This window comes from Paramisgurnus dabryanus, chromosome 19 (genome assembly GCF_030506205.2).
Source record: "Paramisgurnus dabryanus chromosome 19, PD_genome_1.1, whole genome shotgun sequence".
NCBI lineage: Eukaryota > Metazoa > Chordata > Actinopteri > Cypriniformes > Cobitidae > Paramisgurnus > Paramisgurnus dabryanus.
The window spans coordinates 350053-368758 of NC_133355.1; the positions used below are offsets into that span (position 1 = coordinate 350053).

Consider the following 18706-nt stretch of genomic DNA (forward strand, 5'->3'; position numbering starts at 1 on the left):
GCAAGTTCTCCCACTTAGAAATCATGGAGGGGTCTGAAATTGTCATCGTAGGTGCATGTCCACTGTGAAAGACATAATCTGAAAAAAATCCAGAAATCACTATATATGATTTTTTAACTATTTATTTGTATGATACAGCTGCAAATAAGTATTTGAACACCTGTCTATCAGCAAAAATCCTGACCCTTAAAGACCTGTTAGTCTGCCTTTAAAATGTCCACCTCCACTCCATTTATTATCCTAAATTAGATGCACCTGTTTGAGGTCTTTAGCTGCATAAAGACACCTGTCCACCCCATAAAATCAGTAAGAATCCAACTACTAACATGGCCAAGACCAAAGAGCTTGACCTGACATATTACATAATCACATCGAATTTGTTTTATGAAAGTGGAGAGTCAGATTTACTAAACAGGGCAAATTGTGACAAAAAGTGCAGATGGGAGTGGAAATTTCTGCAGGTGATTTAGGGGGCGTGCACACCAAAGCTTTTACGCCCGCGGCCGGTGCATGTTTTCAATTGTTTCCAATGGAAGCTCTGCATTTTTCAAATAAGCCAGCAGCTAGCGTTTTTTCCACGCTCTGCGTTTTTTCCGTGCTCGGCTCTGACCATTGAAAGAGATTCAACTTTAAGTGAAAAGCTCCGCTCGTCAATGTCAGTTCTCACACGGCCGTCCAATCACCGTGAAGGAGACGGGACAAGTATCACAACAACCAACCGGCTCAGAGCTCAAGTATCACAGCTACCAAAGAGCTTGGCTGAAGAAAGCTGGCGCTCAGCTGAAAAAAACAGCTGGCAATCGGTGTCCTTCAGGTGTTTTTCAGCCGCGTTTAAAAGTTTTGGTGTGCACAACCCCTTATTGACAAGGCGTTATAATGCTGCGTTTACACCAGCCACGGTATAGGCGGCAAGCGCGGGTGATTTACATGTTAAGTCAATGCAAAGACGCGATCAGGCATCCTGTTACAGGAAACGCGAGTTGAAAAATCTGAACTTCGGCAGATTTCCGCACCGCGTTAACCAATAAGGACCTTGCTGTAGTAGTGATGTGATTACTGGAAGCGAGCGGAGTCTCAGCGAAGTCGCAGAAGCCCCTCCCATGACAAGAATTTTCGCGTGAATGTCTTGAATTTCACGTGCGGCTTTCACGCACGAATGAAGCGAGTGAAGTCAAATGTTCAAGCGTCTAACTACGAGCGAATGACACATGTTTGCCACCTCTACTGCGGCTGGTGTAAACGCAGCATAAAGCCGCCTTTCCACTGTACGCGACATACGGAAACGACAGTCGGAGTTCTCCCCCTAGTGGCAGTCGTAATGAAGTTTCAGTTTAATCGAGTTTAATGAAACAATAAACAGCTATGCATATATGACAAAGATTGCCAATATTTTTGGAGAGAACATATGAAGACAAGATTAAAAAAATTACATACACAAATTAAATTAATAATGTGTTTATTATCAGTAATCAAAAGTTTTTTTTTAAATAATTCAAGTGTTACTAATAAAGATAAACAAAAAGGATTAATAATTTTTACCTCACACACAGTTTATGATTGGAATACAATGAAATACATAACTTCCGGTCGGCATATCGCATGCGGTTTAGTCGCGCAAGTTCAAATTTTTTTAACGGATCCAACACTCAAAACGGATCCGATATTTAAGCATCCGCAGATGGTCGGCACTTCACGCAGACCCTTTGCGACTCTCCATAGGAAATTAATGACTTCCAGCTTATCGGCCGTCGTTTGTCGTGTGCAGTGGAAAGGCGGCTTAAGACTACAGGCGCAACCATCTCATTTTCATAATAATGCAATTTAAGGCTTTTTTGGGATATAAATAACACCACATTGCGTGATTCATTTAAATAATCTCGTCACATAAATTTTGCGTCTGTAAGGGAAACTCCTACAAATGCATATGCAAAAAACCCCAACTACTTACGTCACGCCATTTCAGCGCAAATTTTTCAATTGGTGTTTTACGTAAATCCTGACGGTACTTATTTAGCAGCTTATTTACGACGATTCACGCTGGCGCAAGCTGTTAGTAAATGTGGCCAGGGTATATACAGCAATCCTTAAGTTAAATTTACTACTTTTTAATACCTTTTTTACTACCTTCAGAATATTTTTTAAAACCATCACGACACTGAATTGCAAGTGTTGATCAGCGACGTTTCTATTATTTACACGGATTTTGACATATATAACATACAAAAAAGAATAGACATGGATTAAAGTGAAAAAAATTCTTCTGACTGAAATGTTTTTCAGGCCAAGCCATATTCCTTTACCTAACACTTTATGTAGGCGAGACCAATAGCATTTTAAGGGGAAATTTTTTGCCATAAATTCCATATTGAAGTCTCCTGTGGCATATATAGGTAGCTGTAGTTTGCAGGGCATTTCAGATTAAGGCGAAACAGCTAAATAACTCACTATACTGTATAAAAAGAAAACATGAATATCACCACCTTTAATGAATCTTTTATTAATTATTTATTAATTGTTAATGTATTTATTTTAGCATTTACTAATAATTTTTTTTAATTAAAGTTGAAACTGTTAACATTAGTGAATCCACCATGAACAACCGTCAATTACTGTAATGACATAAACAAGAATTAATTAATGCTTATATACTCTATATTTTTCATTGTTTGTTTGTTATATAATGCATTTACTAATGTGAACAAATACAACTTTTTCGTATCATATTATTCAGTACACATAAACGAATAACCCAGGGTCTGTTCTGTTCACACAACAGTTTACAGTCACAGCTCTAATACAGTAACGTTATGTATGAATATAAACCCTGAACGAGTAACTCGAGTCAAACTAGTGTACAATTCGCACAGGATGTCTGTAACCATAGTGACAGTTGTAAATTGAATGACTGTACATTTATCAACAAATTATTATGTTACAATAGAGGCAGCGCTGATGTGCTATTTTATGCGCAATGTTTCTGCTGTTTACTTTCTCCTAAGACCTAAATGGTCGTGTTTATATGAGGATATTTGCAAAGATGGGATTTTTGAGGCATATTTGTTATTTAAGGCCAATAAAGCGGCAAAAATACGTACAACACAAGCTCAATGAGAAACGAATGCGCGGCTTGCGTGCTCATCTGACACATTGTTGTTTGTGTTTGAATGGCTTAAAATCACCTGTTTTTAAACTGCTGTGCTTAAATATATGTACAAATGTTACTTTTTGTGACCACATGCAACTGCAACTGCAAGAACCGACAGGTGGATGACATCAAAGTCCCGCGAGAGCATTTCGGAAGCAGTCTCCTCTTATGATTCCTCGTCAATCGCTCTCACAGGATTTGGATGTCATCTGCCTCTTGGTTCTTGTGGATCCACATGAAGTTTACCCACGAGTTAAACAAACCCGTTGTACCAGCCACTTCAAAACATCGGAGCCTTCCTGCATTATAAGTTTGACCATGCTAGCTGAAATAAAGTTTTACCTCAGCTTAACGTGATGCAGTCAGAAAACCCGGAGTGGATCCGGTGCATAGTGATTACAGAACGCTTACAGTGGAGAGAGGAACGTGATTTGGCTCCACTCCAGGCTTTGATCACATCCCAGAGACGAAAGATCTTTGATTATGTGCCCGGATATGCTAAAGCCCATATTTAAACGCGAACGCAGATAGAATTTCAATCAGAATAGGACACCTGATAGTCTGAAAAAATAATACCTAATTTGGAAAAAATAATACCTACTGTATGAGACCAAATGTAACACTTTTAATGGCCTTAAATTTGGCAATTTTGATTTATCACTTTTTAATACTTTTTAAAACCCTGCGGACACCCTGTGTGGCCCATTGTTTTAAATAAATGCCTATTATATTTACAGGCTATTATAACTTTCTGGTAACAATCACACTTGCTGTAATTTCATTTGTTAGCAGCGGTGCCAAAATGACACATCTAACCTTTATAATTTGTTACAAGCTTTATGAAAGTATTACCAAATTCTTTAATATTGCAGAGAGAACAACCTTTAAATAAATGCACACGCTGACCTGCCATTCATGTCTAATTTCATAATCTAATTTGAATTGAAGACAAACCTTAACCCAACAAAACACCTTTTGCCATTATTAAATATGAATTAGGACATTATATACTGCCTAGATGAACCTATTTACCTGGCAGGAATCTCTCTCTCTCTCTCGTAGTGTCAGTTTTAAATGAATGTGTTTGCATTTAGTGCCGTGCTGCCCGAGCTGCTATTTTAAGAACAGCTGAAACCATCAGAGAGAAACACCCATCGACCAGCTGCTGATTATTGTACAATCTCTCTTTCGGTTTCCACACGCTGTGGGATGTAAATGGAGGAATCATAACCTGACATTCACTGGCATCATTCAAATACAATAAAGTCCAGAATAAGGATTTTTATGGGAATGTCGCTGTGAAACTCAAAGTCGAAGTGTGTAGCTGATCCATCTATCAGAAATGATGAATGATGTCTACGACTGAGACAGCAGATATTATTACAGCTAATGATTCACTTCAAGTAGTCATTACTAAGGTGTGATCAGTCTCTTTCTATCTCCATCTGTCTGTCTCTCTCTTCGTCTTTCTGTCTCTTTCTCACAGCTTACAAAGAGAGAAACAGTCATTAATATCCACTTCTCATGTGTCACATTAATGTCAGAAATGATCAGAATATAGATGTCTGCAGGTGAGAGAGATCACGAATACTCTGATGTTTCTGCATGCACAAAAATCCTAATTTGTATCTTAAACACAGATTTTTGATTATATGCCATCTCCGTATGTTTTAGGGTTTTCAGTAAAGACATTGTGTTTTTATCTCCTAACAGGATGATCAAAGCTAAAGGACCTTCAGAAATGCTGATTCTCAACTCGCATGACCTCGTAGTGTCAGCGAGACTTTGCACTTAAAACAACAAAAGCCTCGCCAATAAAGTCTCCTTCTGAAATGATATCCATCAGTCAGCGCCCAGGCAACGCTTTCTTCTATTTATAGAAATAATGAAGAGTTCAGAATAGCCATGTTATGATCACACCCATGAGAGCGTTCGTATATTGCAGCCAAAGTTTTTATATCAACAGATGTTCAGTAACTTTTTACACATGAAAGTTTGGCAATGACTTACAGGTGAAATAAATGTAACATTCATACCTGGTGGCAGGTAACGTGCTGACGCGAGTGAAGAAAACTGAGGGTTCGACATCTACTCGGACCCCAAGACTGAGCTCTCGATAGTAGCCCTCCACCTGTCCGGCTCCTCCGCTGTACTTAAAGGTCAACACCACCTCCAGTGTCTAGACAGACAAACAGGAAGAAAGTGCATTTAATAATTCAAGCAGACAACAATAATTGATGCTGATCGCTTGGCAAACCCATTACTCATCGAGTCAATTTTAGTCAAAGTACAGCAAACAGAGATGAAGTGATCAGTGTGTGAACCTTGTCCAAGTTTAAATTGCATCCCAACGATAAAGAAAAAAAAACAAGAATGAGATTTTGCTCAAAGAAAACTTGCAAGTGGATATGAAGAGTTTGGTTCCAAAATGCAATAAATACATTTTGACTAATTTGGGTAAAAATGTGTTTTCTGTAGTAAGAAATTGAAAGATGAAAACCAATATTTTCTGCAACAAATTTTCACAAAGCATCTTTAGGTTACAATAACATTAAAATTCTAAGACATATTTTGATTTTCAAAGATTTATTATAAAAACCGCAATTTTCCCCCCACAAAATGCAATAAATCCATGTTTTTTTTCAACATGCTATAAATCTATTGAATCAATATATAAATGTGCATTCATCTTTGCCATGTTATATTCATTTAGTTGACTAGTGGTATACACAAAATAAATAATTTTAATTAATGGCAATAATCAAAACACTTACTTTGTCATACTGTCATTACTGCTGTTATATGTGGGATGTCGTCGCTGAACTTTTTTGACAGCGATCAGCTGTAAAATGTTTTGGTCCTGCTCGATTTTCGTTGACTTTGAGTAAATTAATGGAAAGTTTTTATAAGATCAATGTGTTAGCATGATGGTGTCGTGTGAGAATAAGCATTTTTCCTTCACCCGAGTGCCTCTCACATAAATTATTCGATTTTATGGCTTACGTTATTTCTCCTCCACAGGTTTATCAATGCCATCAAAAGTATTATTTTGTTTTTGGTTGTTTGTTAATCACAAAGTACAAAATAGATGAGGAAAAATTCCTGTGTATTCAAAGTGCCGCCCTTGTTGTTTACAATGCGTGGAATGGTGCGCTGTGATTGGCTAAGCACATTTATTGCATTCCAGGATTGCCGTTTGTCACGGTTTGAAACTAAGGGAGAAAAGATGACAGAATAACACGGCGGATATCACATTTTGTGTAAAATTAAGAATTCATTTTTTAATAATGACCAGATATAATACTGACTTTGGTGGTAACTAATTTAAAAATGGGGTTTATCCCATTCAAACTCTTCATATTTAAAACATTTCCACTCAAAATCTCCTTTCTGTAATACATTGTTTTTTGTTAGCATTTAATTTAGTTCTTAGTCTCATTATTATTATTTTGTCTGCATAAAAACAAAGAGAGTTTGGAGGGAAATATGGATAATGATCATGAAATGAAATGAATGCCACAACACCAAAAGGTGCAAGTGATTAAAAAGTGATGAAAATAAAAAAATGCTCAGAAAAAAGAATGTAGAGACAGAGCTAAGCTGAAAGTAGTGAATGTAATTCACAAAAAAAAAGAAAAACAAACATATTTGTGAATTATGTGCATTTCCATTAAATTGTTTGAACGAATGACAGGGGCATCAGTGACCCATGACTGGCTACATCAGAATTTATTTATAACTTTTTCGCACAAGTCAAAAACCACCTCAAGTGAGAATAAAAACCTTTTTGCAAAATAAGGAATTTTTATTTGAAATTTGGCTTTTTCATCACTAGTTTCTTATACGATACTTTTAAATATTATACTGGTAATATTTTTTAGCGGTCAGGCCCCTATATTAAGGGTCAAGCAGCTATATTTTTTATCTGCATTCCTTTCTCTGATATTTGAAACACATGAAGAGTATTTAATGAATGTATAATATGTGCCGAGAGCATTCAGATTTTTATTTGAAATTTGGCATTTCCATCACTTGTTTCTTATGCAATACTTCAAAATGCACAAAAAATCAGGGTGATAGAAATCCAGCTAGTGTGTGTGAGAGAGAGAATCGCTTTTATTATCTTGTGTCTCTCTAACATCTGTGATCAACTTAAAATGATACTAAACATTATTTCAATAATATTTAATTACTGTATACCATCCCTCCTAATCTTACTAAACCTTAATAAACTCTATAAAACAGACCAGAAGGCAAAGTAAGTATGCAAATATGGCTAGTGAGCTACAGTATAAAATGATAAAAGACTTGATATAGTCTCACATATCCTGACCTTTGATTATTAGTATAAACATTAAACTCTCTACATAGACAAAGAGTGATCATGCGTCAAAACTACAGTTTGATCTGTTTACATGACATTTACTGGTGGGTAGATCTGAAATGAAGCAAACCTATGAGATCAAAGATAAATATTTGAGAATAAATACATGAAAATAATAAATAACTTAACAAATAAATGGAATAAACTTATTTACAAAACTTCCTTTTCCAGCAACATTTACAAACAGCATTAAGCCACAACTTTTGAGAAAGCTATAATAATATTTTGAGTAATGGTACATTCACATGGGGCGTAAGCGTTAACGCTTAACAGAAAGCTTGTCTGAACCACGGCCAACAGCCAATCACAGTGGCCGGTAAACATACTCTGGTCTTCCATAAACGTAATTGGCTGGCTCTGCCTAGGTTATTTGCATAAGGCGATCTGATTGGCTGATGCACGTGTTGCCGCTTGAAAAGTTGAGAAATGTTAAACTTCTGCCGCAAGCAACCGCACTGACGTGGCGCCGACGCATCCACAATTCTGTTCGGCAAGCATGACGTCCCCCATTACAAGTGAATGGGAAGCGTTAACACTTACACCCCATGTGAATGCACCGTAATACGTATCAGACGGGTCTGGGATAGGTACACATGTGTAAGACACACACTTACAGTGATGAGGAGGTGCTGGTCTTGACATTGAAGGTCAGAAATCATTACTTTTGAGCTTAGGATGAGAAATGAATAAAAAAAAGAAGAGCTCAGAATGGATCAAATATCTCATTGGCCTTATTATTCTGTCAGTCTTATGTTTCACAGACTCTGTACTGACCTCAGACCTGTACTAACTCTAGAGAATCAGAAAAACAGTGTGTAAGATGTGTGTCTGTGCTTGTACTTGGGTATCTAAGGTTTTCCTGTACGGCCTACCTGAGTGTTTTACAGTCACCCCCTTGTGATGTGTGTGTGAGCTGAAAGCAGCTTTACCCCTGAAGGATGCTATTTCAATCACAGAGAGAGCTAAAAATACCATAAACCAGAGAGAGAGAGCGAGAGAGAGAGAGAGCGAGAGAGAGCGAGAGAGAGAGAGAGCGAGAGAGAGGAGGAGAGAGAGAGAGAGAGAGAGAGGAGAGAGAGAGAGAGAGAGAGAGAGAGAGAGAGAGAGAGAGAGAGAGAGAGAGAGAGAGAGAGAGAGAGAGAGAGAGAGAGAGGAGAGAGAGAGAGAGAGAGAGAGAGAGAGAGAGAGAGAGAGAGAGAGAGAGAGAGAGAGAGAGAGAGGAGAGAGAGAGAGAGAGAGAGAGAGAGAGATGTGCTGACACACATTCACAGAGAGTTTGAGTTCCTGTGGTCTGATCGGCTTAAGAGATCACACATAGATGAAAAATGAATAAACAAACACATGAATGAGAAAGCTGGAAAAAATAAAATAAAAACAGTAATGAAAAATGTATAAATGAATAATGAATTAATTAAATTAATGAATGAATAAATTACAGAAGGAATGAATCAACTCCATCAATTGAGATTCGTTGGTCCATCAATTCATTCATTAATGAAAAATATTCAATTTAATGAACAAATCAAAGAATTAATGAACATATGCACTAAAGCAGAAAAAGAAAAAAAATATTGAACTAAAGGCAAACAAATGAATAAATGAAATAACTAATAAATAAAACTAATGCACAAACAAACAAATTATTAAATAAATAAAATTTTTTACAGCAGGACCTTCCTGATAAAATGAATGATTTTTGAACAACTCCTGTGAGGCTGTGAAGGTGACCGCTGCAGAAGTACCTCTAAACACTTTCAACCAATCCTAAATCGTGAACGATACCTGATATTACTCCAGTGTCCCTCACATATAAACCAAAAGAAATACTCTGAGCCCTTACTCAGACGATCTTCTAACCTCTCTGAAGTGGAAGCTGCCCTCCTTTTTATCCTTACACTTATTAAGGTCTTTGAGTTTTACAGCTTGCAATGTAAAATCTAATAGACTTAATAAAAACTTCTGACATTTACTACATCACTGCGGAAGTCTGGCTGCAGAAGTTGCACTTGCATTCTCAAACACATGCGCTTCCTGGCAGTGACGTCACTTGCAGCAGAGATGGGGACTCGAGTTTGAGACTCGGACTCGAGTGCGACTTAAGTCGCACACACAGTTACTTCAGACTCGACTTTAGACTCGTCCACAAATACTTCAGACTCGACTCGGACTCGAGCCGCGCGACTCGTGAACAATGTTTCTTTTTAGGAAATGTCTGATGAGCTCGCTGTCATACCCCTCCCTCCTTACCTACAACCTGCCGACGACGTAACACGTGACGTATCTGCTCCGCACACGCGACCGCGAACATACATGTCGACTGCACCGGCCGCTGCTGTGCCATTCATCTGAAGCTTTGGGTAATGCTGTGACGGATCCGCGGTTCGGCTCGCATGTGATTCGCGGATTAATATGCAATTTAAATAGGGTAAGTTTATCATTAACGTGTTTCTAAGGCTTGCAATTGTTTAAATAGTTAAATGTGTCCGGTCCAGCTCCAGTCAGGTCCAGAGTTGCGCTACTTTGTGTCATACTGTAGTCCATTAACATACATTTGCTGAATAGACCAATGAAAAACAACGTAACGTTTTTATGTGAAGCGACTGCTGCATCTTCTTCCTGAAGCGCTGTTTGGAATTCGCCCTCCGCCTGTGTTTGAGCACGAGTTTAAGTGCCCTCAGTTGTGCACATACAGAGAGAAGTGTTTAAAAAGTTAAGCCAACATAAAATCTTTCTTTTCTTGACATACACACAAAATTTTTCTAATTTTTTTAATAAAACATTTTTGTTTGTCTTAAGAATCTAGTCAGAAACCAGTCTGGGCTTATTTGTTCTTAAAGAGACAGTAACCTCAATTAACCTACTTAAGTCTGTGTCATTTATGTTAATCAAACAACCCAAGACAAACAGAAAATCACTTCTATTGCTCTAAAAATAATATTAATAATATTTAATTTGTACAATAAAGACAGTGTTATTATCCATTTAATTTAATTTCTGTACCTAATGCTAATTTTAGACCTTACTTAATGTGCAACTTTGTTCTTTTTTATAAATGTTTATTATTTCTTTATTTGTTATTAGAGTTTTATTTGTTACAACGAGACTTGAGACTCGAGCCCAGAGACTTCAGACTTGACTCGAACTCAAGCTCAGAGACTTGTGAGCATTTCTGACTTGCAGCTGTGAGCTTGACAAGAAATGGAAAAGTTTGCGTTGCCAATTGACGCTGAAATTGTAAAATAAAGAAAGTTTTAATATTAAGAGCAAAGCAAATAATTATCAAAGATACAAAGAGGTTGTTAGATCTAAAGAACAATACAAAATTATAGTTGAACCTAATGCACATTTAGGGTTCCCACACTTCATATTCAATTACCTTTCAAGGACTTTCCAGGTCCAATACCCTCAAATTCAAGGACTAAATGTGGGGACACATTTCAATTGAGAGCAAGGTTACATCGTGTTATCTTTTAAGATACATTGTTACAGTTCCCTTTCGAGGGAACTTGCGCTGCGTCACTGCGATAGGGTTAGGGTTAGTTTGGGGACGCCTCCAGGGGTAAGTGCGTCTAAATGTGTATATCAAATTCATCCAATGGTGAGGCTTGACGACAAAGACAGGGTGATGCGGGAGCTATGAAGCATATTGAAATCTTGCCAAAGACGACGTTACAGGGACACAGGAAGTATGGCAAGGGAGAAGCAGCGTCTCGTTCCATTACTTAACATTTTTAAAAGTTAGAAATTAAATTTTTTTAACAAAACGTTTACGCATATTGACAACAATACATTGATGTTGCACTGTCGATAAGTGCATCAGAAAATTCAGGTCTTGCCTGCAAGTGAAGTCACTGAAACAAATGTAGTGCAAGTCTGAGAATGCAATTGCAAGTGCAAGTGCTAGACCCTCTTGGCGGATGACGCTACTTAAACACCATTACTGTACAATGCTACAGCGTGAGAGACGACTCTTAAACGCTTTAGCAATATTGTACTTCAACAGTCGGGTCAATACAGCAGCACTGTGCTGAACTGAACTCAATTGAGACAGATAGAAATAGAGAAGTAATGAGAAAGACGAGTTCAAGAGGCAATAGAGGCTCTGTCTAGAGCAGGAAGAAACAGTTTTGTCTTCAGACAGAAACCCACAGATCATTAATTGATATCAATTGTACGCCAAAATTGCGAGAGATTTGTCAAAAAGATTTGTAATCTGATTGGCTGAATTTATGCATTGTCAGGACACATTTATTGTGGTGAGATACAGCAATATACCAAAATGATCAGAATATCTCAAATATTTGCATATTCATATCGCAATGCTTTGCAATAAATGATATTTAAGTTTTAGGTTTATGTGTATCTGGCACGTGGATGTTAGTTGGGATATGCAGGCATGCGTATAGTGGTAATTTATTAAAGGCGGGGTGCATGATTTTTGAAAAACACTTTGGAACAGGGAGTCAGGCCAACTAACAAAACACACTTGTAGCCAATCAACAGTAAGTTGCGTGTCTAACCGACATCATTGCCGGGGTTGCACATGTGTGGGGGGGGTCTATCAAAAGAAGGTCCAGATTCTATTGGGGTAGGGGTGTGTTTGTTAAAGGAGCGGTGAATCAAATACTCAATTTTAACTTGATAATTAGTTATATAAGAGGTCATCATACTTAAATGAACATCCTGCAAGTTTCATAACTGAAAACGTCCGTGCTACTGAAATATAACAGTTTTTGGCACCAAGCCAGTAAAACAAGCGAGTGTGGAATTCGAAAAAATATGACGTCAAAGTAGAATTGAAGCACCTCCCAAAGCCAAATACAACCACCACTTTTGTAGCCCCGCCCACAGCTTCGTGTGACACACGTGTGTCTCAACAAGTAAACATGTCTTTAAAGATTGACACATGTAACCAAAATGACTTTTAAATGTAAAAAATTCTGAGAGACTTTTATTTTGACGCAGTGATCTGTTATGATAGACTAACCATGGAAACGAATTTTCGGTTGTGGAAGAACTGCGTGGGAACAACACAGAAGCTAAATACTTTAATTCGGAGGCTTGGAACATAACATTAGGAATGCGTGGATAAAGTTTGCTTTTGAAGAAGTTCCAGCTCGTGTGGGGAGTGTTTGTTAACTTTGGGATTCATTTGTAAAGAAGTCGATGCTGGATTTGCAGAGAGACTGTGATTAAAAGCACCACTTATATTGGATCTGACAACAATGACACAGCAGTATACACAGTAAGACATTTTACTTTATTTAAATTACTGCGTTTAACTATTGCTTTGTTAGAAGAGATCGCTTGATATGTCCTGTTGTAACATCCGTGTCTAAACACGTTTGTTTGACTGTTTTAATTTACTAAAAACTAGGGGTGGGCAAAAAAATCGATTCTTAGATGAACCGCGATTCGGACGTGGGCCGATTCTGAATCGATTCACAAATGTCAAGAATCGATTCTTAAATGTTAGTTTACAAAATAACGTCACGTAATCAGAACCAAAAGGCGGAACTCAACTGGGGGAGCGGTGATGCACACGGACAACTTAAGAGAGTGCGCCCTGCAAGAGCGCATAGCGGAGCTTACAAGAGCAGAAGAGAAAGAACACTTTAAATGCTTGTAGGACTATACTGCATATATCTCTACATTGAATTTAGGGCTGTCACCATTACTCTATTCTTTTTGAGGAGTTTTAAAAAAAATCCTTGAGTACATGTCGAGTACTCCTTAAAATAGCGGAGATGCGGTTTAGTGAAACAAACAGTATCAGAAGCATACAAATCAGCGCTACGCTGCCTCTCTCTCCCTCTCGTTTGCTCGCTCACACACACCGTGCGTGTGAATTAGCAACTGCGTGAGGCAAGAATGCGCATCCATGTGAATTTTGGAAGTTAAAGACGACTGAGCTGCAGTGGCCTGGCAAAACACATTTAAGAAAAAAAGCAGCAACTCAAAAAGACCTGCATGTTTCACAATTACTCCAAAAGACCATAATGACAATTTTGCGCGTGGAGCAGCAGTTGTGCGATCTACCGGCATTGCCTTTGCGATCGACGTATTGGACACCCCTGCCCTAAACCATCCGCTGAATGTTTAGATATAACATGAATATACTTCTGTAAAAATATGCACATAGTTTGTTATTCAGTCGCTGGGTGCGCTGCATTATATAAATACAGTAATACTGCCAATCACTGTGTATAATGATGATGATTAGACGCTTAACGTTCGTGGAAGTTAATGCCGGTTAACATATAGAATTAATATGTCACGTTAAATTAATATTTTTACTGGTTTTAATGTCTTACAACAGAAACAGGACATGTATGTATATAAGAATGACATTATTTATCCCTAGTTGCATTTAAGTACAGTATATGACAGTTCAGAGACTAGCAAAAGCGCAAACATTAACCTGGCTTTGAAAGCAAATGCGACGTAATGACGTCACAGATATGCAAATTAGTACGTCAAGAATCGATTCTGAATCGAATCGGGACCCTAAGAATCGATTCTGAATCGATTCATGAGGGTCCAAGCGATTCCCACCCCTACTAAAAAATATTTAACAATACGACTGTAATTTAAAGGTAGAAATATACAAAGTTAGTTATAAGGAAGGATTTATCAGCCGCAGTTTAGATTCTGATGACCCTTTACTGTGTTGTATACCTTTAAGGTACTTTCAAATACCAACATCGGCTTTCAGAGATCATGCACCCCTTTAAGGGGTCAAGCAGATATATTTTTATGTGCATTATTTTCTCTAATAGTTGAAACATATGAAGAGTATTTGATGTATAATATAATATGTATAATATGTGCGGAGAGCATTCGGTTAATATCATCATCCCTTTTTTGATGGAAGGTGGTGTTTAGTGGCATTTGCATCGAAGTCTGCATATGTTGGTTAAATCAAAACCAATTTTAGGAAAAGAATAGGATTCAGCACATGTCATATTTCCTTCAATATCGCAAGGCCCTAGCAGCATGCCACGTTTGCAAATCCTTATAGGTAGGGATGCACCGATGTATCGGAATAAGCAGATAGAAGTAACTTTACCCCACTTTTAGACATCAGCATTTCCTAACTACTCGCCCTTAAATGTTACATTAAAAAGGCATTTAAACACAACAACGAAGGCTGTTCGTAGGCTACACTTTCATCAGCTCCCATGTGAAAATGCATTCATGCCTCTAGTCAACAACAGGTCTGAAAGAGCAGAGGAGAGGATGCTTGTGACCTTCAGAGGTTTAGATGTTCACTTTATAGGAAAAAACACCACAGGGAGTGTAAACAGCACAACTGTGTGAGGAATTACAAACGCGGAGTGTAAATTATCCAGTACTGATCAAAAGGAGAGTCTCTGCTTGAGTCATATCACATCTTTCACACTTTCACTCTAAAATACCTGCTAACTTTTTATTCTGATAGAGAGAGAGAGAAACATAGAGAAAGAAAAAGTATAAATAAGTAATAAAGTGCTGGGTTTCATGAATGAGAGGGGTTTTGAAAGAGAAAGAATCGTTTTTACATGCTGGTGTGAAATAAAGCATTCAAGCTTCGAATCAATGTGAAGGGAAGCTGCTTTGCTTTGGAGATCTACTGTCCGAATAAAAAACAGCTGAACAATATAACCAATACTGGACTTCTATCCAAGCTTGCCAAACATTAATAAATATAGCGAAAAATACATGGTTGTTAACACATAGTCGAAATTTAAACTCTGCATCCCGGTGGGAGCTACTGGACGAAGGATGCATTGCTCAATGGCACTTTAGTCGCTACCTGCCAGCCGTGAGAATCAAACTGCTGACCTTTGGGTTACAAGTCCGACTCTCTAAACATCAGGCCACAACTGCCCCTTATTAGCATTCACACCAACATATGACAACATTCTGTTTAGTCAAACCTCATATTATTCAAATCACACATACAAGCCCTTTGAATTCGAATGGGTCTTGGTCAGATGTAAAATTCTTATTGTTCATTAGTTGGAAAAAATGACTCTAAAAGTGATCAGAATACATATTGCTCAGTGGGACGTTTATAGTTGTAGTAGGGGGGTTGGGTGTTGAGTCTCTGTTCAAATAAAATACTGTAAATCCTCCTTTGCGAAATGTATAATGTTTTAAACGGAGGTAAAGATAAAAAAAACATGCTTTAGGAAAATTAATAACAGGTTTATTTTAACAGACGTGTAAAATCAAATTTCGGGGGATTACTTATATTGTTTAACAAGTTTGCCTGCCCATTTAGTCTTAATAATTAACAGTAAATGAACTTGACTTGCTGTTCTCGAAGGCAGCTTGAACCTTAGGTCGGGCTCGAGTCCCAAGTTCAAGAAACAGGACAGAAGAAGAAAAAAATGAGCATTGAAGGAGAAGATGAGAAGGAGGAGGGATGCCAGAAGAATTGCGGCTATGCGCGGAGACACGGATCGAGACTCCTGTTTATCATATGCTTTTAATAATGATTGACACAGGACTGTTTCCTTTCAAATCTACGTTAAAAGTATATTCGTTAAAATATTAAAAAGATTTTGTATTTTGTAGTTGTTTCTAAAAGCCTGCAATTACTTTTCAGTCATTTGCGATGTCACAGAGTTGAACGTCTTCATGCATTGACATGATATGCAAATCATACTTCTGCATTTATTTGATCGATTGTGTTTTATGCTGCGCTTACAACAGCCACGGTAGAGGCGGCAAGCGCGGGTGATTTACATGTTAAGTTAATGCAATGACGCGATTAGGCATCTTGCGGCGCAGAAGGCGCGGCACGCTCCGTGTGCTGGTAGAGAGAGAGAGAAAGGGAGAGCGCGGCCTGTTAGAAAAGTTGAAGCTTAAAGGACAAAAGATTAAATGGTAAATGATAAATGGACTGCATGTATATAGCGCTTTTAACAGACCTATGGCCATCCAAAGCGCTTTACAAGTTTTGCCTCACATTCACCCATTCACTCACACATTCATACACCGACGGCGGTGTCAGCCATGCAAGGCGCCATCCAGCTCGTCGGGAGCAGCTGGGGTTAGGTGTCTTGCTCAAGGACACCTCGACACTTGGTCCGGTGGAGCCGGGGATTGAACCACCAACCTTCCGGTTTGTAGACACCCCTACATGAACCACTGAGCCACTGCCGCCCCATAATTAAATTAAAATACGTAGCTATTATACAACATTTTTTCAGGACGTTCTTTAGACCCGGTGGCAACCGGTGGCCACGACCTGGTACTGGGTCGCGACCAGGTGGTTGGGGATCTCTGATGTAGATGATGGTTTTTACTCTTTCCCTGCCATTGACGAGTTATCTCGTCAATCTGCAATACCGCTATTATCCACCAGGCGCACTTCCGCAACTTATAAAACCCGAAGTATCGCCCTATGAACAGCTGTATGTCTGTCTAAGTTTTAAGGATCGCTCTGCATCTGATCTCTATCAAAAGTCCTTTACAAAAATTTAAATATCTCAGCTTTTTGATCAAAACCTATCCATATTTGAGAGGTGATCAAAACAGAACTAATGAAGGTAGAATGAAACTTTTTTGTTTTGTTTGTTTGAAACCAGAGGGTCTGTTCTTTCATTTAATATATTGTATGTTTATAAATTTAAAGAAGAGCATTTTCTGGGAGGCATTAAACTTTTGTGAAAATCATGATCATCAATGCTGGCGGGGAAAAAGTTAATGCATTTGCTGGGTCTTGCTTACCTCCACTTCAGGCAAAAATCTCAGATCAGCATTCCTACAGGTATGTCCTACACCATTGGACTTTTAACCCAAGATCATGTGATCACCGACAGAAATGACTTCTTTAAAGCACCCTATCTGGAGTTCATGAAAGACCCTTCGTAAGGAGATCCAGGAGCACAATGAAGTTTCATGAACAAAAAACGTCCTCACAGACAGCTGGGTATAAGTATGCATTTTTAATTTATGAGCTGTCATACATCACAAACACACAACTTTAGCAGTGTACTGTATATGCCGTCTCTATCACACAAAACAACTATTTTGGATTTCTGTAAAACTTTCCAGCGCTGCGGCGTGTTGCCTGGGTTTCCATGGTGACACAGATGGTCTCGAATGCGTCTCGGTGGACTTTCGACGCATTTATTTTCAGACCTGCTGCTTATAGTTTTCCTTTAACATCCATCTTCATTTATTTTTTCCCTGTGGCCCACTTTTTTAAAATTAGTCACGATTTTTGCTCCACTGACAGCCATGATTTAGTTTCCCTCTCTAATCTCTATAAATAAACAGACTGGCTTTGTTTCCTTTAAGAAAAGCCCCTTTCGCATGCAAACGGGCAGAAGAGTGTTTTCTGGCTTTTACCCATTAATAAAATAATAATTTGTTACATTTATATAACGGTTTTCTGCAGCACTCAAATCGCTTTACATATGAAAGGGGGATTCGTCTCAACCACCACCAATGTGCAGCATCCACCTGCAGCCCACCACACACCAGCTTATTAGTGGAAAGGAGACAAAGGGATATAGCCAATAAGTATACAAGGGGAAGATTAGTAGACCAATGGGCAAGTTTGGCCAGGATACCACATCCCTACTCTTTGTCTGGATTTTTAACGACCATAGAGAGTCGGAACCTCGGTTTAACATTGCATCCGAAGGACGGTGCTTTTTTTTACAGTATAGTGTCCCCATTACTATACTGGGATGTTAGGACCCACACAGCAGCAACCTGGTTTTAACATTCAGGTACTGACCAGGCTCAACCCTACTTCGCTTTATGCAGAGTTCAGACTGCATGATTTTCAAACTAGTCGGGTCACAGATGTTTTCACACTGCGTGACTATCTAGGGTAGCGTTCAGTCGCTGCTGTTTCAGACTGCATGATGGATTGGCGACAAGGGGTTTTACACTGCATGACTTTACCGTAGGAAGAATAGACGAAAACTTTGTCCCGGTCTACAAACTACGTCTCACAACCAAACGCACACGAGAAGTGAAACAACTCGAGGTCACGCTTTCAAGACCGGAGTTCTCACGTGAGACTGGGATTATTATAAAAAATGGTAGCCCGCAAGAAGCTTACCATACAAATTGCATGTGCACTCATTTGTATGGTAAGCAGAAAGAAGAAGAACTAAAGATTATGAAGGAGGAAATGGTTGGAGAGACTCCTCCCCAAACTTCCAGCTGCC

General features: G+C 38.5%; 1 protein-coding gene across 2 annotated transcripts in view; it reads right to left on the reverse strand.

The window, feature by feature from the left end:
- trappc9 (trafficking protein particle complex subunit 9) overlaps positions 1-18706 on the reverse strand; it is a 278660-nt gene that overhangs the window by 128820 nt on the left and 131134 nt on the right. For both annotated transcript variants that reach the window (XM_073812647.1, XM_073812646.1), the window contains one exon: positions 5182-5324. In XM_073812647.1, the coding sequence (XP_073668748.1) occupies positions 5182-5324 (143 nt within the window). The remainder of the gene's footprint in view (positions 1-5181; positions 5325-18706) is intronic.